General features: G+C 36.0%; 1 protein-coding gene across 1 annotated transcript; it reads right to left on the bottom strand.

Moving 5' to 3' along the window:
• Positions 1-689: 689 nt before the first annotated feature.
• Positions 690-22,905, bottom strand: LOC142975078 (putative aconitate hydratase, mitochondrial). The gene is made up of 16 exons (XM_076117732.1): positions 22,695-22,905; positions 22,303-22,383; positions 22,021-22,164; positions 21,104-21,295; positions 18,245-18,431; positions 17,354-17,440; positions 8,958-9,136; positions 8,405-8,527; positions 5,962-6,159; positions 4,671-4,790; positions 4,081-4,261; positions 3,640-3,789; positions 2,651-2,852; positions 1,997-2,215; positions 1,530-1,659; positions 690-1,367 (listed from the first exon to the last, which is right to left on the bottom strand). Exons 1-16 carry the CDS (start codon positions 22,725-22,727, stop codon positions 1,227-1,229), a joined length of 2,367 nt encoding a protein of 788 aa, XP_075973847.1. The 5' UTR covers positions 22,728-22,905; the 3' UTR covers positions 690-1,226.
• Between the last annotated feature and the right edge of the window lie 30 nt (positions 22,906-22,935).

Below are 22,935 nucleotides of genomic sequence, written 5' to 3'. Positions count from 1 at the left end.
TTAGGAATAATTTCAACGCACCGAGCGCGCGACCTCAAGCGGACTGTGTGAGCCACACTGAGCAAGTGTAGAGTGACGTCACACCGTCACCGAGAGCTAGCGTCGTGCATTTACAACTTGTTTTACTTATAAATCGAAAACTAATTGACGTATCGAAGTAATTCTTTCACCAGTATTTTTTATTTTTAAACGAGAATATGGAGTGCTAAAAATCAAAATTAGGTAACATTCTCCATTGTCTAGATTGTGGTAACAGTGAACTGGGCCATCAGTTTTGTCAAGAATAGACAATCGTCAGATCCTATTTCTTAGTATTTCTCAGTCTGGGCACAATTCCAGATGTTGGTAAGTTGCCTACGTAATAGATATTTTGCCAGAGAAAACTGGTGTAACTTTTGTTTGAAGGTACAACATACAAAATATATTTTTTCCTATCAAAACATTTAATATTTAGCACCAGCTAATGGAGTAACAAATTGGGCCTGGCATCAAAAAGTAAATCAACTTATACAGTTTTGTAAGTCTTCCTTTTGCAGTATATTCTGAGGTCTAGATAGATGTATATGAAAAGAAGACTGCTCGCATAATAATGAGTATTAAACTTGTGCCGGGAAATGTTTCCACTGTACAAAAAGTATATTCAACGAATAAACTGTAATGTGTTTAGAGGAATAAATAAAATAACATGATATGTATAACGTAAGATTTTTATTTTTCAAGTTTGGTAAATATTTACATAAATTAATATAAAATCATTTTGACTCGACGATTGATTGAAGGAAAAAATAGTGTTGCAACTTATTCACTAACTTCATCTAAGTTTTGTACTACAACTAAGTTCGAATTACGATTAAGATTCATCACCGTCGTATTGTCTGAATAATGAGAAATGCGCTAGAAGTTATATAATTGAACTACATGGTAACAGCTTGCTTGCACCGGGCTTAAAGGCAATAGTGATAACCTTAATATTAAATAATATATCAATAATAATCTGAGTCAATATTTGATCATACTTTCTCATCTCATCATACTTCATTATTGATACGATCTTTTTGTATTTACATACTTTATAGTTGGTACTCGCTACCGAAACACGCAGTTACCACGGCGCGTTTATTTTTTTTAATTTGGCTCAGTGTTGCTACACTAATATTACCCTACGTTTGGGGGTAAAGGCGTCCAGTGCAAGTACATTATGAGCTAGGGGGTGCGGCGATGGTCGTTCACTTGCCGGCGGCGATCTCCTTCATCCTGTTGAGCGCGGAGCCAGCCTTGAACCATGCGATCTGTTGCTCGTTCAGTGAGTGGTTCAACTTGATCTTGTCTACCTTGCCGTCTTTGTGCTTGATCTCGCAATCTACTTGCTGCAATACAATTAAATAATAGATTTAGATAGATATTTAGTTTTACTAAGATACTCCACCTACTATAACTTGGGCTAAAATTGTAAATGTCAACAAAGTGTACCAAAGAAAAAATCTTATTGCAAAACGAGTTTTACTGGTTTGTTATAAGGTATACATTACCTTGCCGGGCGCGAGGTCCTTGAGTCCGCAGAGGGTGATCTTGTCGGTAGGCTGGATCTTGTCGTAGTCGGCGGGGTTGGCGAAAGTCATCGGGAGCAGACCCTGCTTCTTCAAGTTGGTCTCGTGAATCCTGGGTTACAAAAACAATGAAGTATCGATTTAGAAGAGTTCTAATAATAAGAGCACCCGTGTTTAATAGAAGTTTAAGATTTCTTACTTTGATACAGGAAATCATTCATAACGCTAGATTTTTACGTAGTTTCGTTGTCGTATCGAGCGTTAGATATTAAAGATCTATGAGATTTTCTTTTTTAAACCTAGTTAATAGCATCTCGATAGCAGTGGTATGACTGGCTCAGTGCCGTTAATCTATTTAAAAGTTAGTCAATATCGATAGCAGTGGTTACAGAGGAGCTCTAGATGCCGTTAACCAATGATTAACTGAGTCAATAAGGCGTGTTATATACCTGGCGAAGGACTTGACGATGATGGCCCGTCCGCCCAGGTGTCGCGGCTCGAGCGCGGCGTGCTCGCGCGAGGATCCCTCGCCGTAGTTCTCGTCGCCCACCACGCACCAGCGCACGCCCGCCGCCTTGTAGGCGCGCGCCGTGGCCGGCACCGCGCCCCACTCGCCCGTCACCTGGTTCTTCACTTTGTTCAACTCGCCGTTCTCCGCGTTTGTCGCGCTGTGGATGTAGCACGTGAGATTAGACTTGTGATACCGTAGTTGAATTATGGAGCATAAGACAACAAAACTTTGGAGACGTTATAAATGGGCTACTGCTCGAAAAAATAATCTTTTGATATTTTTGTTGTTTAGTGTCCAACTGACAATATTCCATACTGAGGCATAATTTTTTAAAAAGACATCATATTTTAACTATTACACTATCAGATTTCTCCGAAGTTTTAAACTGATTAAAGAATGTTCAATAGCATTCACAAGCTTTTCCCAATAAAACGCAAACTATCAAAATATTTTTTTGTGGATCACACAAATGGGTGGGAATCGAACCCGTGACCTTTCGCCGCAATGGTAGCGGCGTGGCGAACTACACAACTGCATGGAAGCAGTTAAGTCATTAAACCATCAGAATTAATATTATTGAAATGTGACTCACGTGATGAACATGTTGTTGGAGATGTTGTCGAGATGTCCGCGGTACTTGAGCCAGGGCCCGGCGGCGGAGATGTGGTCGGTGGTGCACTTGCCCTTCACCTTGATGAGGATCGTCATGTCCGACAGGTCCTTGCCGTCCCACTTGTCGAACGGCGCCAGCAGTTGCAGACGGTCCGAGGAAGGAGACACGTCCACTTTCACGCCTGAAGCAATAGCATTTTTCATTAATTATATCAGAAAAAAGCTAATATTATTCATTTATTATTTCTGCCCCCGATAGTTGAAAAGACGCATTATTTTTTTTGTCGAAACCGTTATATTATATTACCGGAATCAGCAGCATATTTTTCTATGTCGCTCCGTTATAGTTTTTTAAAGCGCTTTTGTATGCGTTTTTTAAATTTTTGGAAGATAAAAATATTCTTATCTCCGTTTCTACTTCTTGTTAGATGCGTCTTTTCAACCATGGGGGCAGATTTCTTATGTTTGTTGATATATGCTGGGTTCAATGCAACAAAAATAAACTCGCGATTTGTCTATCCAGTATTCGATGAAGCAAAGCAAAATGGCTGCGGCTGAAGCGTAATTTAGAAAATAGTAGCATATTATATTATTATATTAGGGGCAGCGCAGACGGCACACTTTTTGTGTGCGATCGAGTCTGCAGACTATCATGATAGACATTTTAAAAGAAAAATGTGGGATGAAGTGTGCTGTATTGTTTATTCCGCTCCTGTTTGGACATGTATGAGTCTAAAGAAAAAACAAAATACGGTAAGTTTAAGTTTTTAATAGACTTTACCACATTAGTACACAGACTCGATCGCACAAAAAGTGTGCCGTCTGCGCTGCGCCTAACCCTGACCAATTGTATCCAATAAAGCAACCTTTTTGAGTCAAAGAAGGACAAGCAATATGGATTGTTTCTTCATTGTCTTCCAAATGCCAAAAAAATATATACTATTGTTTCAAAGTTCGTGTTGTACTTACTCTTGCCGTCAGCAGGGGGGTGCTGGTATGTGTCCTGGCCGGGGTCGAAGCCCTTGGCGGGCAGCTCGTCCGCGAACGGGTCCGACAGCTTGAACTTCTTGCCGTCGGTGCCGGTCAACTCGTCGGTCAACGGGTTGAAGTCCAGACGTCCTGGGGAAACATTCATATTTTATTTATTACATGTTATCTTTTTGTACAGTGGCATATCCTTTTTTTAAGAACTTAAGGCAACACTTGTCAAAAACAACATTGTCGCCAAACGCCTAAGACTATGGAAGCCATCAGTTTCATTAGAATTTAACGAAAATTTTCATAATACCAATTTGCGGTTATATGTTGTCAACTAGAAATCAATACTTTTTTGTTATTTCTATAAAGTTTTCATGAAATTATTAATATAGATGTTCTTTTTTAACATGTGTACGTGTAATATTCACTTACCAGCGAGTGAGAGGGCGGTGACAAGCTCAGGGCTGGTGACGAAGCAGTGTGTGGCGGGGTTGGCGTCGTTACGTCCCGTGAAGTTCCTGTTGTATGACGTCACGATCGTGTTCTTCTCGCCCTTCTTCACGTCCTTGCGGTCCCACTGGCCGATGCACGGACCACACGCGTTGGCCAGCACCTGTACGAAAACATCAACATTATAAGAATATTCGGTTGTTCAGTTAAAATGTGCAAGTTCATCACTATCACAGTATCTTGTAAATGAAAATTTGATAAAAATAACAATAATTCATGTGCAGTATGTGCACCCTTAAGAACATTATTATTTTGATCAATCCATGAGATACCTTTCGGTTTGATAGGTAACTCCTCGAAACCAGGTAAAATTATAAAGGTTTAACATTTTTGTAACTAGATGTCTCTGTAGTCAATTTAGATGCCGATCTACACACGAGTGTGTCTTTCAATCACCAGTTACTTGTAATCAAAAATATAACCAGAAGAATGAAACTTATAATCAAGAATGTAACCAGAGACTTAGATTCAAAAGTAGTCATGATATAGATAAATAAATAGTATGTACTCACAGTGCCGCCGAACTCGCGGAGTGTCTGCGCGATGCCGTCACGCTCGATGGTGGCGCGCACCTGCTCTGATCCGGGGGTCACGTTGAACGGGATCTTGGACTTTACGCCGTGCTTCAACGCCTGGAGAACAAACCTCAATATAAATATATGTATATTTCGACTGTTTGAACTGAAATTAACCTAGATTCACAGATAGGATACTTTTCACTAAAAGAAACCTTTTAGCGCGGACGAAGTCGCGTACTAGTATATGTTAGTCACCTTTGAGTTATAATATACTCAAAGGTGACTAACTGACATAGTGATCTATCAACGTACAGCCCGAACTACTGGACGGATCGGGCTGAAATTAAGCATGCAGGTAGATGTTATGACGTAGGCATCCACTAAAAAGGATTTTGATCAATTTTACCCTCAAGGGGATGAAATAGAGAGTGAAATGTTGTATAAAATTCTATCCTAAGTCACACAACGCGGACAAAATCACGTACTAGTCCTTGAGTCCAACTTGCTGGCCAAGCGCAGGTTTGGGATTTTGTATATACAATACTACTATGGGCTCTTTAGATTATAGTTAGCTTTATGCTTATTTAATCACTAGACACGATAATAGAAAAAGTTCGACAGCCTATTATTATAATGCCTTAAATAGGTACTATACTCGTAATATTTCTAACGTGCGAACTAAGTCATGTCATTTTATCGGAGTCTCTCGCTCGCACTTACACATAGTCACATTCCTATGATTCTTTTGATTATGACGTAGTTCGCACGTTTGTAACGGCAACGTTTGTTAACAAATTCTCCATCTTCTCTATTCAGGTTAGAAGTCATGTTAATCACATTATTGCTGTGACATTGTATTAATAATTGCTTTTTTATCTATTTGTAAACAAAAGTCTTATTTTTATTGTTTTATCACGAAACCAGTTAGTATTCTAAAAGATACATAACTTTGTTTTTTGTCGATTATCGGCTGAACAACTATATGCTTGCAATACACATTTTGCATTTTATATGTAATATTTTATTGACATAAACTTTAAACATTAATAGAGCTAGAATTTCAGCTTGAAGAGGCTTGTAACTTTTGAGCTTAAACCGGAGTTTTACCTGGGAAATTATTTTTTTAGCAAACCATTTAATAGTTCAATATATTCATAAATTTAGATAATACGTAGGTTTTATTACCAAGAAGAAAAACAAAAACATCAGTCAAATTTCAGAGCATATTTGTGAGAGAAAACTCATTACCCTCTTTTGCGTCTCACAGTCAGATCAAAAGACTAACCTCCTTGACAATACTGGCGCAGCGGCCCATATCTTCGTAGGACGAGTTGGTGCAGGATCCGATGAGACCGACGCGGATGTCCACGGGCCAGTCGTTCTTCTTGGCCACGTCGCCCAGCTTCGAGATCGGGTTGGCGAGGTCGGGCGTGAAGGGACCGTTCACGTGAGGCTCCAGGGTCGACAGGTCGATCTCTACCAGCTGTTGGACAAATGGTATATTTAAAGATGAGATATAAAGTACTAGCTGACCCGCGCAACTTCGCTTGCGTCACATGAGAGAGAATGGGTCATAACTTTCCCCGTTTTTGTAACAATTTTCGTTGCTAATCTGCTCCTATTGGCCGAAGCGTGATGTTATATAGCTTATAGCCTTCCTCGTTAAATGGTCAACACAAAAATATTTTTTCAATTCGAGCCAGTAGTTCCTGAGATTAGCGCGTTCAAACTAACTCAGCTTTATAATATTTGTATAGATAAGAGAACCTCGTAGCTAAGTAACAACCGCGTGCATTCATCTCTAAGGTTAAGCTACGCTTGCTGAGGTTGTTCCGTGGATGGGTGACCATATACTATAATATAATACTCATAACTACTTAAAAGAATACACAATTAAACTAACACGAAATTCTACCAAATACCACTAAATGGGTATAATATTAATATTAAATACGAAAATAATGTACCTAATTAAAACTACTTAAAAGAATATACAAACAAATTTATTATAACTAACACGAAATATTTTGTGGAAACTATTTCAAACTAATATCAATTCGAAAGAGTATAACCTCAACTGATTAGAATAACGTAAGTAGCATAATAATCAAATTTCGGTTAAAAATCTCCAAAGCGTAGGCTTACCCAGCTAAGACATAAAACGTAATGATAGTGCGATTTAATATTGCCAGTAGCGCCATCTAGTGAAAGCGCCAGTGCAACCGCAAAGCGGTGGAGGGGTTTCTTCTGATTGTCGCTGTTTTCCGTGAGAATGAGATATTTCCCGGAGTAAAAAGTAGCTAATGTCCTTTCTCGGATATCAAAGTATCTCCATACCAAATTTCACGCAAATTGGTTCAGTAGTTTAGGCGTGATTGAGTAGCAGGCAGACAGACAGACAGACAGACAGAGTTACTTTCGCATTTATAATATTAGTATGGATTTTTATGATCTTTTTGGACATAAATTTTTTTGTATCTGTGCTTTTTAAAGCTAAGGCTAGATCTTCTTCTTCTTAGCGTGTCGATGACAAACAAATTATAAGGCTAGATGAGAGCTAGTAATTGAATTCATTAGAAAAATCTTTAACGGTTTTTGATCAGCTTAGTTATAAATCACTATTTGGGAATGCGCAATGTCTTCAACTATCTAACTGTCATGAGTTCGAACATTTAGCTTCGTATAATTTGGCTAATAGTAGGTACTGTTAAATGTACAATATAGCTTTCTATTTGCTCTTTACTATGCGGGACCATCAAATTTTCTAGGTCAAAGATAACAAAAGTGCATTGACAATGACGTCGAAGTAGAATGAGTATCTTTGTTTTTTATTATTATCACAGTTATTTTAGTGATATTTGTGTAAACTATTGAACTGTACGATAAGTTTAATGTTTACGAGGTCGTTTGTACGCAAATGTACTTAAAATTATAATTTACAGGCATAAGTTGTTTACCATTCTTTACTCAGAAAAATCAATGCTATACATTCTATTAGTCTTAGTAGTACAGTGAATTTCTTAATACAGTCTTTTCGGCGCCTAGAAGTAGTAAATGAATTAAAAAACCTACAAACTTTCCGTCACTAGTTACTTTCACTTCAGCGAAAGAAATACAAAAATGTGAAATAAATCAAATTGTTTACTACTTTTTGTACTGTTACGTGAGAATTTTTTGTATTAACGAAAGTCAAGATTGACGACGTAAAGTCTATATTTTACATTAACAATAGAAATAATTGTTTACGCGTGAACTGCGCCGCCATAAAAGCAGCAACCGAGAAAAGAATTATTTAAAAATGCTGAGTTACCATAGCGTTATGTCAAATCGTTGCATTCTGTACATACCAATTTATAGTTGCCGCCAAATAACTTGAACAATTTCGCTATATCATAGGGTACGATGTCTAGGTCCGCTTTGAAAGTATAGCAGAGCGCGAAAGGGCTATAGCGCTTCGATCACTTGTTTGGTAGAACAGTCAACCGAGAGTCCTCTGCACTGGGTCTACGTTTAGTTTGCTTTCTAAAATAACTTCTTGTGTTCAAGTTGTTTGGCGTCACCTATACTAACGTATTTTTTTACCTATTTGTTAGTATACAGGAATAGTGTAGATTTAGCTTATTTTGAATATTGTAAATAATATATATTGTAAACATTCTTTCAGTAAAATAAAAATACTACAAGCAATTGGAACCTGTATGTTTCTTCGCACTCAAAACCATTGTTACCTGATCGTAAGGTGCCTTGGAGTCGGGAGTGAGGAGGTGCTTGTAGCTGTTGGCGGCGGCGGCGATGTCGTGGCGGCCGGTGGACTTGAGGTACGCCTCCATGCGAGAGTTGTACGGGAACACCTGTTCACACATGCTTGTTTAAATACATGTAATCGTTATGTTGTTAGATGCAAGTGTAAATTTGTGTTTACTTATGTGGTGAATTTAAGAATAATATGCGTCTAGTTCTGTCGTAGTTACCAATAAAAAAATCCTATGCTGACTAATACTATGGATTTTACTGGTAGGCAAATTTTTATGTCTCTTTATTTCATTTTCACCCGATTTCTAGCTGCATGTCGTGTCGAGCGAAGGAGAAAATATTAAAACCCAAATAAGTATATGTAATGGATAGAGATGATAAGAAAAGAACGGAGAAGAATTATTTTATAACAGGGGTAAGTTTGCGTGAAGCAGATAACAATCTCCGTCACTGACAAAACTGTTCTAGTTATTTTAATTAAAATCGTCCTTATATTTTTTTTTCACAAAACATTTGTAGTATACTCACACTAGTAGTAGCTCCGATCTCAGCGCCCATGTTGCAGATGGTAGCCATACCGGTGCAGGAGATGGAGTCGACGCCAGGGCCGTGGTACTCCACGATGGCGCCGGTGCCTCCCTTCACCGTGAGGATGCCGGCCACCTTCAGGATCACGTCCTTGGGGCTAGTCCAGCCGCTCAACTTGCCTGAAGAACAAGTTACAAACTGAATATTGTACACATAATATTATAATGCAACGGGTCTTAAACGCGATTGAAAATTAGGATACCTTATTTGTTCACCCGACGTTTCGATCGAATTACATCGACCGTGGTCATAGTACTATTACTTATTCTGTGCCGTGGTCACGGGCTGATATTATTTATTGTATATTTGGAACCAAATAAAAAGTTTCCGTTTTTGCTGTTTGTTTTTTAAGGTACTTTTTTGTATGAGTTATTATGGAATCTCCCAAGCCATTGGTCGAGGATTCGTACCCGAGGTAATACACCAATGACTTTTCAAAGGTATGTGTGTATTACTGGTTCCAACAGTGAAGGGAAACATCGTGATGCTACCTTACATGCTTGAGAGTTCTTTAGAAGAGTTCTCGAAGGTATGCAGTCCCCAACCCACAGTTGGTCAGCGTGGTAGACTCAAGACCTATCCCCACCCTTATTACGGGAGCAGAGCCTTGCCCAGCAGTGGGACATTAAAGAGTTAAATTTATTTATGTAATTTTATTAATGAAATCACATTTCTTCACGGTTCTCATTCATGTTTTTAGCTTTACGACAGCAACGGAATATGATATCATGATTCAGATTAGCAAATAAAAACATCTGCAGTGTACTTAACATTTCTAAGACGTCATTGTAGTATACGTCAGTAGACGTTAGTCGGTAACGTAGTTTTTTATCTAGATTGATGAGTTTAATCATAGTTAGGTACTTGACTGGGTTAACGAAAAATTATATTAAACTTGCACTCCTAAAAGGTTCATCTTAAATGCTCAGGCTACGTAATGTTGAAATTGTAATTATTACAGACTGAAACATTTTATTAGGCACTCATTTGACACCAACGAAAATACGAAACTATGACGTCACTACATCGTATTCCTATACTAAAAATGTGTTTTAGACATTTCATAAAGAGTAACTGATTTGAATGTAGTACTCAATTACGTAATTACTACGCCTAGTCTGTTTTAAGTTTTTAAATCTGTGCTGGAATGTGCATACTTATTGTTATCACTCCTTATCAGGAATTATTGTGTAATTTTAATCAGTAAATCTGATCTCAAGTGGATTAGGTATTTTATTTGTAAGAAATCGTATGTATCATATACATAACATGACACCTGTTATATTCGAAGCATATAAGCAGGGTTGCGTAAGAAAGGGACTATGAATACACTAATATTTCGCCAATTTCAACTGTAGTCTCTGGTAATAGATGGCATGTTTATTGCCAGATTGCCACACACTGGGCATTGTACGCATTTCATATTAGGTATTTCGTTAGTAGATGTATTTTTAACTTGCTTTTTTACTAAACGAGTGTGTTAAAACTTTCGAATAAGTATACTGGAATTTGAAGTTCTCTAATAAAAAGAAATTGAATTCCGAGTTACATTCATTTCCTTCAAACTCAAAATCGTGAAATGATAATAACCTACAGCTATTATCTAAAGTATCTAAAGATACAAATAAATATTTTCAATACATGTAAAGAATATCGCTAAGTATTATATTTACTTAGTACTAGTGGGTACCTAATACCTGTTACGTGTACAATTGTTTGTTCCAGTGTCACCTTGACATCTTTACATTCGTTTTAAATGAATACTTTACTAATTGCTATATACTTTACTTTTAAATAAGCAAGGCGAAATTACTATTCACCTACTACATCTTGTATTTAAATAATAAAAAGAAAATAGTATGGCAAGATTGTTTTCCCATTTTTTTTATCTTTTAAAGACTATATTCGCATTAAGACTTGCTCTTGTGTCGCAAGGACTTTAACAAACACACAAACAACGAACACAAATCTTAACTAGGCCTGAAACAATTATGTGTCGATCGTATATTTATTTGGTGTGGGAATTGAGCTTACAACCCCCAAAAACACCGGTAGTGGCGTGGCACCTTAACCAATGCGACACAGATGCCGTCACGATAAAAGCTGAGTAATTTTCAGACCAATAGTTTGAGCAATTCAGAGTACTATACTTATATTTATTATATATAGATAAATAGATAAAATTAAGTCTATAGTCTAGAATTCTAGATAATTTATAGCTATTTTATCGATATATTTTGACCTAATGAGATACAATTCTAACATCACGTAGTCGGGGAGTATCCGTTTGATTTCACGTGACTGGCTGTATTCAGTGATAGGTATGAGTAATATTCTTATCAGTGGTTATCAAATATGCACGTATCTATTAATTAGATGTGTTGCGTCAAATATTCACATAATCTCTTGAGATAAAACAAACACGAGTTCGTTTGCTTTGTGGTTCAGTTGGTATTTGTAACTGTATTTTTAGACGACTTTTTAGAAAAGGTTTTGTCTACTGAATACGAAAGGAACCCAGGTACTTATTTAGCAAAAGTTACAATAAATATGTATATATCAATTGACGACAACTTAGTAGAGCCCTGGCATTCACGATTAATCTTCTATCTTCTAATCTAACAATTGTTTGTATGTTCAAAATATAATTATAAAATAGTAGCTGTATCAAATTGCCTACCATCAGCTGCTATAAGCCAATGAATGGGTCACCGATACCTCCGCTAACCGCGAACCTTTCATACATCAAGTTGTCAGACTTCAACATAAGACATTAATTTTATTAATGGATTCTTTGTATATTTCTTAAATCATAGTCCTCTACTACTAAGTTGTTAGACAACGACACAGGACATTTCTTAATGAATTCATAGTATCTATACTAATATTATAAAGCTGAAGAGTTTGTTTGTTTGTTTGTTTGTTTGTTTGAACGCGCTAATCTCAGGAACTACTGGTCCGATTTGAAAAATTCTTTCAGTGTTAGATAGACCATTTATCGAGGAAGGCTTTAGGCTATACAACATCACGCTACGGCCATTAGGAGCGGAGTAGCAACGAAAAATGTTACAAAAACGAGGAATTTTTTTTGTGTAATTGTTTAATGTGACGCAAGCGAAGTTGCGCGGGTCAGCTATATTACATACAAATTATATAAAAACATGTATCTTCTTTATCACTTTCAACATGTTTCATGCCTACATCAAGATACACCTAAAGATCGCTAACTAGATATGTGATAACGCAAAAACTACGCATGTATACCTACTTGTCATTTACCGAGGTCAACGACCAAGGACAGTGACATAACCGGAAAACGTGTGAAAAACTAAATGGAAAAAGACAAGCTTGAAAATTACGTTACAGTATGGAAAATTCAGTTTACGTAATTTTAGAATATTAACATTATAAATGCAAAAGTTTAGATTTTTTGGATGTATGTTTGTTACTTATCAGTTGTGTAGTATTCTACACAACTGATACCAATCAACTTTCATACTTAGTAAGTTTATAACCTTGACTAACACATAGGATATTTTTTACTCCGGGAATTTTATTCACGCGGACGAAGTCGCGGACAGAAGATACTTTGCTATGAGAGAATGCAATAAAGAAATTACCTAGTTGCAATGAAAGAAACAGGCAAAACCGTTCCATTTAAAACGCGTTTGGAGTCTTAACTTCTTAAGTACGACATTTTAGTCATTTTATTCATTGAAATTAAATCTGTTAGACAAAAAGTAGACAGTTACTACTGCCTACATTAAAAAAGGTCCTTGATACTTTTATAGTGCGATCAATAAACTTGACTTTACTATCATTTAACGATCTAAATTTGCATATGCGTAGAAGAAACACAACGCTGCTCAACGTGTGACGTTGTGACGTTCCACACAAATTATATTCAATGAATGCGAGATGCGCAGTTTGTCTAGGAACGCAAAAAGTCTTTATTTTGAAGTTATCAGGTATAACATTTATGCTTAAAAATAGTATCAAATAACTTAATAAACGACATCAGTCGTAAAGTTAGAGACTTGTGCCTGAGACCTGAACAATCTGACTGGACTGGACAAATATCAGTGTTAGTTTAAAGATAATTATAAATCATTATCAGTCTCATATGTTTTTGGCTCTATTTTAGCTTCCTTGTACTAATATACTTATCTAGTCTGTAGTATAACTGGTACTATACCATTATGGTATGATACCAGTACCTACCAATATGGTACCAATAGCCCATTAAAAGTACAACTACAGAAAAGCACTGGCCAATCACAGGATAGTGGTTTATTGTTTTTGTTACATAATATTTTGTTCTATAAAGACAAGGAAACAGAAGCCCTACGACTACTCGTGTGAAGTAAACGATGATTAGTTATCACGTGCTGTCTGGGACGCTAATCGTAGTTCATACTACGGGTCATAGCATTAATAACAACGGACATACACACGCCACGTAATTATTTATACCCTTTTGAGCAGTTAAAGTTTATTTTTACTTTTTTAGTGTTTAGTTAAGTCTCCAACCAGCACTTAGCCAGCGCGGTGGACTCAAGGCCTAGCCGCTCCCTCGTTCGGAAGGATACCCTTGCCCAGCAGTGGGACAGCAATTTGTTAAAAAAGTGTTAATTTAGAATATATTTTTGCTTGTACTCGTTTTGACTCCGACAGGTCGTATTTGTTAACGAAGTGTAGACAAACAATGAAAATTCAGATTATCATAGTTACAAATTATCTAACAAAGATTTGAAGGAGATTACCGAGTTGTATATTGCGGTACCGGATATCCTAGTTAAGTATATTTACAAACATAGCTTATCTTTGATACAAGAGTTTAAGCTCAGACATTGCCTATTTAATTCGAATACTGAAATGTACTAACTACAATACTCATGCCCTAATAAACCTCATCAGGCCTAGTTATTTATGCTCTGCTTGCAACTGCATACCAATGTCAATCATATTCTCTACAATATAAGGTTTAATTTCAACTGACACTAAATTAGCAGCTACAGTTGCAGCTCTTATGTAACCAAGAGCTCTTTCATTAACTTTTCAATGGCTTCAATAATTTACGTCGCAGACAAATTGCTTGGTAGCCCGCTAGACGCTTATGTAGTTGTCTTTCTGTCCCATATACGTCTACTATGTATGGTAACGAAAGTGGCTGAATAGAATTGTATATTGTTGCCAACTATTTGACTGCATGTCGCGTTGATATATTTATGACTTACAATTTAGGGATGGCTTGCAGTTAGTTAGTTTTGAAAAGACTTCTGTATTGAGCGAGGGTAAGCGAGATACGTTAAAGCTGTAGAGACAACAGTTATAGAGAAAAGACAAAGAGTGTAAAATGTTCTGGATGCTGTTCGAATGGATAGCTAGCTTTAGCCACACGCGGAGCATGCAGGATTGGGTAGCCCAGTGTTCAGAGCAGTGAGTGGCTTTGTACAGCTACTCTATCCAGTTCTTTGGAGCGTCCAAGATTGCGTTCCCGGGCAGGGTTCAGAACGATAAACGTGTGATCTTCACGGGATATAGTGACTGTACAAGCAGATAATGGCTTCACCAAAGTAATTTTCACTGTTACCAGCGACTGCTAGAGTATTGTCATATTTAACGACCAGTTAGGCAATGATTAATGATATGGGGTTCCTTAGTAAAGCAGCTGTTGCTTTTTATGACACTAAAATTTAGTATGGAGATAATTTTCGGGCCTTATTAGCCTGCAATTCAAAATTCAAAATTGCTACCTATATTTTCTTTAGTTTATGAAGTCAAGGTTATTCATATCAATTGAGTACAATAAGCTACAATGTTGCAATATATTCATAAATAGCGGCAATAAACGCATTGATAAATTACTATACCAGTGATGACGCGGTACTGAATTCAAGAATTTTATAAACAACACTACACGCCCACGCTTTCAGGCGAAACTTTAAAAATGTGGAGCGAGATTCCGTACATCAAAACGACGCCATTTTTTTAACAAAGCGAAAGAGAAAATTGAGCAGCTGATATATGGGTTCCGCAAACGTACTTTTTTGTCACCTTTTTGTACCTAGCAATAAATATTTGAATGAGAATAGTTTAATCGCTTTGTAGTTATTTTATCAGGAGAATCTATGTAAGTATATTACATTGATACAACTAAAAGATCTATTCATGATTAAATATTGCGACATCATCAGCCTACATTTTGTCGGTCACGCGACAATGTAACTAGAAAAATAAGCCCTGTAGAAGATAAGAGAAATTGAACTACTACTATCATTATATCACGCCTTTTGTACCATTAGGTTTAGGCAGAGGTGTACAAAATACACCCACGTTTCACTAGTAATGTTAGTACTACTGTTAGTACCATGAACGCATGTAATAAGAGGCGAACTAGCAGCCAAATCATTTTTTCAGTGCCTGGCAAACGTTTTATTATCTGAATATAACGGGGACGAATAATACTGAAATGCTAAAGACTCTCACTCACTCGGACTGAGTCCGCTCGCGACCAAGGCCTATGTAATTTGTAATTTGGTCGCAGCGTCGGGTAACAAATCTTTAAAATTCTCATCGCGTTTAAAACCCTTTATACTTTTAGTATTTACAGTTCAGAACTCGATAGTTTAAACACTTTACTAACAGGCTTGGTTTTATATAAAGTGTTAGGGATTGCTAAAACGTTTCTACGCCTACTCATATTGACATTGGTCGGTTGGCGCCTCGCCACGCGAACTCCGCGCTATTTTTACTGCACACAAACATCACATAATATATATCTATACCACTATGCATTTATCTATATAGTGCACTTTCAATTTAATTGATAGGCTACAACTATAAGCTAGTATCTATAGTAAATGAATGTATTTTCTCGTAATTAATGGAAAGTTTGTGTGTTTAGGTCTATTTCTAGACTGTACTTTGAACTTTCGTGCTAGTTTAATCGTGAATGAAAAGCGTGTCTTGTTATTGTGTTATGTAAAAAGGAAGATACGTTTCGTACTATGTTATGTATTCAGTCTACAGATAAGTATTGTTTATCTTCAAATTACAGGTACTTAACAGTTTTTTGTGTTTTAATTTTTAACGCAAGTTTCCAAGTTTCTTATTTCCTTCAATTTACTTATACAAAAGTATTGAAACAGGGCCTTATAATACAAAATTATTTAATGAAATTTGCTGAGACTGTCTGAAAGCCATGTGATTTAATTAAACACATGATTTTTTGTAAAATAATAAGGGTTTATAATCACTTAACTAAAATAAGCAGTTACTCATTATTGAAAATGCATAAAGAACAGATAGACAATTAAAACATTAGTTTTGCATATAAACTTCACCATTTGCATTGTACTGACAACATAATGACATAATATACACTAGTACATAATACATAAGCGTAAATAATGTAATAGCTGTATATTAGCCGTGGTAACTAAATGGGGCTCTAAGCTATTAGGTTTCGTTTTAATGGAGCGTTTAAATGTAAAGTGTTATGTATTGTATGTCTGAGTGAACGCTCGTTACTTTGGTTTTACTAGACTGTTTTAGATAAAATGCAGTTGAATGGAGTTTTGTGGTAGAGTAGTTTATTTTCGAAATTTTAGATGGCGCTACATCAGCCTAAGGCCTAAATAATGAAAATGTTTCTTTTACGTACTGAGGATTAGTTTGTAAGGATCGTACCAAGTTCTTTGGCTGCTGTCTATCCCTTTGGGAAAAAGGCGTGATGTTGCGTATGTACATACTTTCTTTTATGTAGTTAAAAGATATTATTATTTGTTATAATAGGGATAAATTAAATGTGTATCTTTTGTATCGATAAGATAATCTTAATTACAGAGTAATTTGATGACAAGGTCAAATACCGGAATTCCCTATTGCATAAAAATAAAGTACTCAAAGATATAAATTCTGCATTGATTTGTTTTTATCTCATAAATCGACACTTAAGGTTTAAGTATCAAAACACTCGTGTTTTCTACAATATAAATAACTAAGGGCTTTATACAACAGGGTTATTTGAATAGGTTAAGGATAAGGTTTTTAGGCATTTAAAAAGAGTGACCAGGAGTTTCTTGCCAGCTCTTCTCATTGGCCCTATCTTCCGAACTGGCGGTAATTTCACTCTCTGTATGATTAACTATCATGAGTGTCAGCATTAGACTTAAATGAATAATGCACGATTTCTGAGGTACATTTAGCGGTAGTTTATCAATTCGTATATTTATATGAGTTTAAACGCTATTGAATAGATAAACTACCGCTAAATGTACCTCAGAAACTGGGGTTATGTTACATAACTGGGTTATTTGAATAGGTTAACTTACCGGTAAGCTTGACACCAATGACCTTAGGGCACTTCAGTTCCCAGGGGATGTCAGCCATTACGTCCACGGCGTCGGCACCACCAACACCTATACAGAGAAAGATAAACATATTACCGACAGGTTTTCAGTACTTCTGGAGTTAAAAGTTTTCTAAAGTATAGTCTTCAGCTGTTATAGAGTTTTGTTGTCTCTTTCCTTTTAATGCAAATAAAAGCAAGGGAAGTATGTTGACTTTATTAATTAGTATTCGTAACAGACTATACAATGTTTGGGTGTAATAGTTAGTTATAGACTGAACGATGCCCTAAGCATCTAGTCTGATGAAGAATTAAGCCATTTTATATTTAAAATGTCTAGTTTTATCTTCAAATAAGTAGGTTTATATTAAATTTGTTTATTGTGCATCTACCCTAGTTAGAAAGTAATACATAGCTATGAGAATGTCTATAGTAATTTATGTAGTAGTCATATTTGGCACACAACATGTTTATTTCATGCCAGTATTTTGAAAGTAAACAATATGTAGGATGTATTATTATCTATTGTGTTTATTTATCAATCAGCCTTGAACTTTTACCCAAGAGAAATGGTATCGCTGAAGGTATTATAAACAACATTTTCCAACATTACTATTAAATTTGTTATACGCAACTTTTCAAATTCGCGCGGGATCTTTCAATTTTAATATACAATTTTGAGCTGGCTACGAGTTTCTTACTAGCTCTTCTCATAAGGCTCTATCCCATTTTCAAGCTAGTGGTAGATTTAGTAGTTGTAATAAATTAATGGTTTAATTTTGTTTTAGCTGTAGAAGACATTTTTCAAATCTGTTACATAAATTTGATTGATGTAAAACATAAATAGGGAAAATAATTATGTTTTTCTACTTACCAATGCAAAGACCACCAAGACCGCCTCCATTGGGTGTGTGGGAGTCAGTACCGATCATGAGGAGACCAGGGAAAGCGTAGTTCTCGAGGATGATCTGATGGATGATACCAGAGCCTGGCTTCCAGAAACCGACGCCGTATTTAGCTCCAGCGGTCTCCAAGAACTTGTATACTTCTTTGTTGATGTCCTAAGGAGAAAAGTTAACATCATGAAGATGGGTTTATATAAATGACTACTTTAATGTTATCCAGGAATGTACGGTATATTCATTGGTGTATTCAGATATTTGGTTAATAGTATTGGAGAATCATGGTTCCTGCTTGGAGTTTAACCCAGAATAGTGTGATGCTTTTTGATTCAAGTAGCAAAACTGATTTAGTTTGTCATGGTTAAGGTAATAATTATTTATTACATCAATTAAAAAATCGACACAAGAATGGTTTGAAAGGAATTTTTTGTTTAAATTTTCCTTAATTTATTCTAGAATAACTTGCTACAAAGTAATCAGGTGCATACAAAATGCAATATACTTGGGAACTTCTTATTTAAATACCTACATATTCATTTATTTGGAGTATGTGAAGGCACTTGTTACTCATACAATCAGTAGTCAAAGTGAAGTGCCTATAGTTATATGAACTTGCTAATGGAGAATGTTACTAGGTATGCCAAATCGCTTTAAATTTTGACACAGTATAGCCTGTGTGTATACATATAAACTAGTTTTTGTTTCAGTCAAAAATACCGAATAGTTTTGATTTTATAAGCATTCAAAGTTTCGAAAAATATCTAGTCCCGCTAACGGCCGCATGAGTGGTTGTGACGTCATACAACACTTGCGCCGCGCGGGCCGCGTCCCGCTTAGTATTAAGTTGCCAGCCGTTGTTCTTGGTGTAATAACTTGCGCAGTATTTTGTTGTGTTTGCGTCCGCTTATTACATTTATAGTGTAGTAATAGTAAATATTATTCAATTAATAAAAAGGATGAAGGATTTGAAAAAGGGCAATCGGAGAAACTACCTAAAATAGATGAAAATAATGGTTTCGCATTATTTATCAACAAATAGAGATTTTGTTGCCTCCGAAATCCTTTTTATTATTATAAAGGCGAAAGTTTGTGAGAATGTATGCATGTATGTATGTATGTACCATTTATTTATTTGTACTATTTACTGCGTACGTTTGGCGCAGTGGTTTAAGCGGTAACCTCGCCGCAATAACCGTAGCGCCGCGTATGGAGGTTTTGAATCCCACCCGGGACAAATCTTTGTGTGATGAGCACGAGTAATTGTTCTGGTTGTCAATTTATCTATATATTGAGAAGTATATGAGTATGTTTATCAGTTATTTGGTTACCATTGTACAAGCTCTGCTTAGTTTGGAATCAAATGACCGTGTGTGAGTTGTCCAGCAATATTTAATATTTAATGAAATATTTAATGTATGTATATAGGTATGTATGTATATATGTATGTATGTATGTATGGATGTTTGTATGTATGTATGGATGTTTGTTACTCTTTCACGCAAATGTGACTGAACCGATTACGATGACATTTGGTATATAGGTAGCTGAAGGCCCAGAATAACACATAGGCTACTTTTTATCCCAGAGTTCCCCAGGGATCGGGATTTACACGGGAAGGGTTTCCATGGAGACGAAGTCACGGGCGGCCTCTAGTATATTATACATATTTGTAATATCTATACTAGAATATTAGAAAGCTGAAGAGTTTGTTTGTTTGAAGGCGCTAATCTCAGGAACTATTGGTCCAATTTAAAAAAAAACTTTCACTGTTAGATAGTCCATTTATCGAGGAAGGCTATAGGCTATATATCATCACGCTACAACCAATAGGAGCAGAGTACCAATAAAAAATGTTACAAAAACGGGGAAAATTTTGACCCATTCTCTCTTATGTGACGCAAGCGAAGTTGCGCGAGTCAGCTATGTTATATATTTACGATCACGCATATTATAAAGAAACAATTTTTAATCGAAATAATCGCGTACTTATTGATTTTACATTTTTCCTGCCACTGTAAAATCAATAAATTCGCGATCAATCCGGTTAGAAATTGTTTCATTATAAGATAAAGTTAATTATTATTACTTATATACTTACCTACATAAAATTTAATTACATTTAGGCACAACATATGATTTCCTAATATTTGAATTGAACATTTTTAAAAGTATTTGGGTATAATTTCAACGCACCGAGCGCGCGACCGCAAGCGGATTGTGTGAGCCAGACTGAGCGTAGTGTAGAGTGACGTCACACCGTCCCCGAGAGCAAGCGTCGTGCGGTTACAACTTGTTTTACTTATAAATCGGAAACTAATTGAGATATCGAAGTAATTCTTTCACTAGTATTTTTTATTTTTTACAAAGAATAAGGAGTGCTAAAAATCAAAATTTGTTAACATTCTCCATTGTGATAAATGATACTTTATCAGACAGTATTTTGTCAACATTGTGCTTGTATAGTAAATACTATGTACACAACACAGATAACTTATTAAGAAGTTCAATAATAATATTTTTTTCTATGTATTTTAGATCAGTTTGCAAATCCTTTGGAAACTTTTGTGGAATTTTTTATGAACAATACATTACATACCTTACATTTACACATTATTTAAGCTATGCTTTCTTAAAATTGTGCATAACATATGAAATCTATGATATTTATGGTTACACCTAGACAGTGTAATAAGAAACAATACCATGTTTTCCTGCTGTCATAATAGAATAGAAAATAGCAAGATATAACAAAAAAATACATAAACAAGTTGCTAGTGCTAAGTTACTATATTAAACAGTTTACTAAACTAGATAGGGTAGTAAGTACTAACCTTAGCTCTCGCCAGATCCTTGTCACCACCGATCTGAGCCTCAATCAAGTGATCACAGTGGATGGTGGAAGGTACAGCGACGCGGGGGAGTCCAGAGGAGATGAACTGCAACATGGCCATCTGGGCAGTGGCATCCTGCATAGCAACCCTGTCGGGCCGCAGGCGCAGGTAGCTGGTGCCACGCTCAATTTCCTAAAGGGAAAAATATTGTCATAAAAAAGATATTTCTAAATAAGGAGTTTTTTATTTAGAGTGGCCAGTCTTTTCAGTCAATTAAAGTAAAAACACTCTCTATGGTGTTCAAGTCTTTTGTTCTTGCCAGTATTTTAGATGTAACCTTCCTAAAAAAGGGCAATATAATTTGAAAAAGTATAAACTTGGTTTTATTTTTAATTTTAGTTTTTTTTTTGTTATTTCAAATACAAATGCATTTCTTTGTATTTTGATTAAGATCAAGTTTAAGATGTGATAATTACAGACCCATAAAGTTTTACAAGTAAAGTTTTTTCAAGTTCAGTAATATAGATCTGTCAATATGTATATAACTTATCATGAATTATTAAAATTCATGATAAGTTATATACATAAAGGTATTTGTATATAAAAATAACAGATAATTTAGTCTATGATAAGCTTTATTTTCCCTAAGTAGCATTGTTTGTTTACAAAACATTTTCAAAGCCCTTTGACAGATATTACACAAAAAATGCAGTTTTAAAGAAAAATATTGTTTGATGTTTAGAATTACATTTTGCATTAAGACTTAGGCACAGTATCTGAGAAGAATAAAAAACATTTAATTTTTCCTGATAACAACAGGTTGGTATCCTTGTACAAGGTCAAACATCTATACAATGTAAACTTCTTTCAATGGAACTTTTATGGAACCAACAATAAAATGTTATATAACCACATACCTGTTCTTTAGGGTTGTCCAAGTGCGAGTACAGCACTTTTTCAGACAAGGTCATGTCACGACCTAACCTCTTCTTCACAACCTCCAAGTTCTTGGTCAACTTCTCGTACGGCAGCGGGTTCTTGTCGAACTTCGACATAGCGACCTAAAACACATCGTACAACACTTAAAACACGAACCGACAGCTCCAACACTGAATTTTCGCAGTTACACTGATTACATAACAATGTCTTATTATCACTGAAAACACTGAAAATATCACTTTTTTGCTGTTTCTACTCACCTGGGCCGCCGCGGCGGTGAGTGGGGACACGCTGAAGCATCTTTGCTGGATCTCCAAGAGCACCGTCCTAGTCCTGCTACCCTAAAAACGTAATCCTGTGTCAATATACTACCACGATATATACGATAGATTATGTCACACCTGCCTACAACATAGTTGCAAATAACCAAGATCTGGATAAATGCGCCGATCGTAACCCCACTTGACCCGATATGGTTTATTTTACAAGATGACCTGACCTATCCATTCATAATCGTTTATCGCGAATTCATAATCGTCTGCGATTACGATAGTGTAGTAAACAAACTTCAATTAATAGCAGATAGGCAAACTATTGAATAACTATTATTGGGATATATGAATGAAAACGTGGAATTAATTTAGGAACTTACCTGGCCATGCAAAACTCTCATACAGTGAGCCATGGTTGCTGGACTTCACAGAATCAATAAGGGAATGAAACAATAATATTAAATAAATTAAATTACGGCACCATGGATTTACAATTAAAAGTGCCCTTTTAATTGATCTTTCTTACAAGCCGAATTAAACGTTACGGACCGCACTTGCCACCACTGAATCTGCGGGATTTGGCAGGCAATTTCAAGATTCGTAGAATTTTGACGTTATCAC

The sequence above is a fragment of the Anticarsia gemmatalis genome, chromosome 8, assembly GCF_050436995.1.
Source record: "Anticarsia gemmatalis isolate Benzon Research Colony breed Stoneville strain chromosome 8, ilAntGemm2 primary, whole genome shotgun sequence".
NCBI classification, from domain to species: Eukaryota; Metazoa; Arthropoda; class Insecta; order Lepidoptera; family Erebidae; genus Anticarsia; species Anticarsia gemmatalis.
The sequence above is the reverse complement of the archived record's forward strand: the minus strand, read 5'-3'. Positions and strand labels throughout refer to the sequence as shown.

Excerpts from the sequence above, each read along its gene's own strand:
- LOC142975078 (XM_076117732.1), bottom strand. The coding sequence starts at position 22,727 with ATGGCTCACTGTATGAGAGTTTTGCATGGCCAG. Across the intron at positions 9,137-17,353 it reads CATTGGTGTCAAGCTTACCG|GCAAGTTGAGCGGCTGGACT; the intron begins GTAAGTTAACCT and ends CTTGTTCTTCAG. Across the intron at positions 1,660-1,996 it reads ATCGTCAAGTCCTTCGCCAG|GATTCACGAGACCAACTTGA; the intron begins GTATATAACACG and ends TTTGTAACCCAG.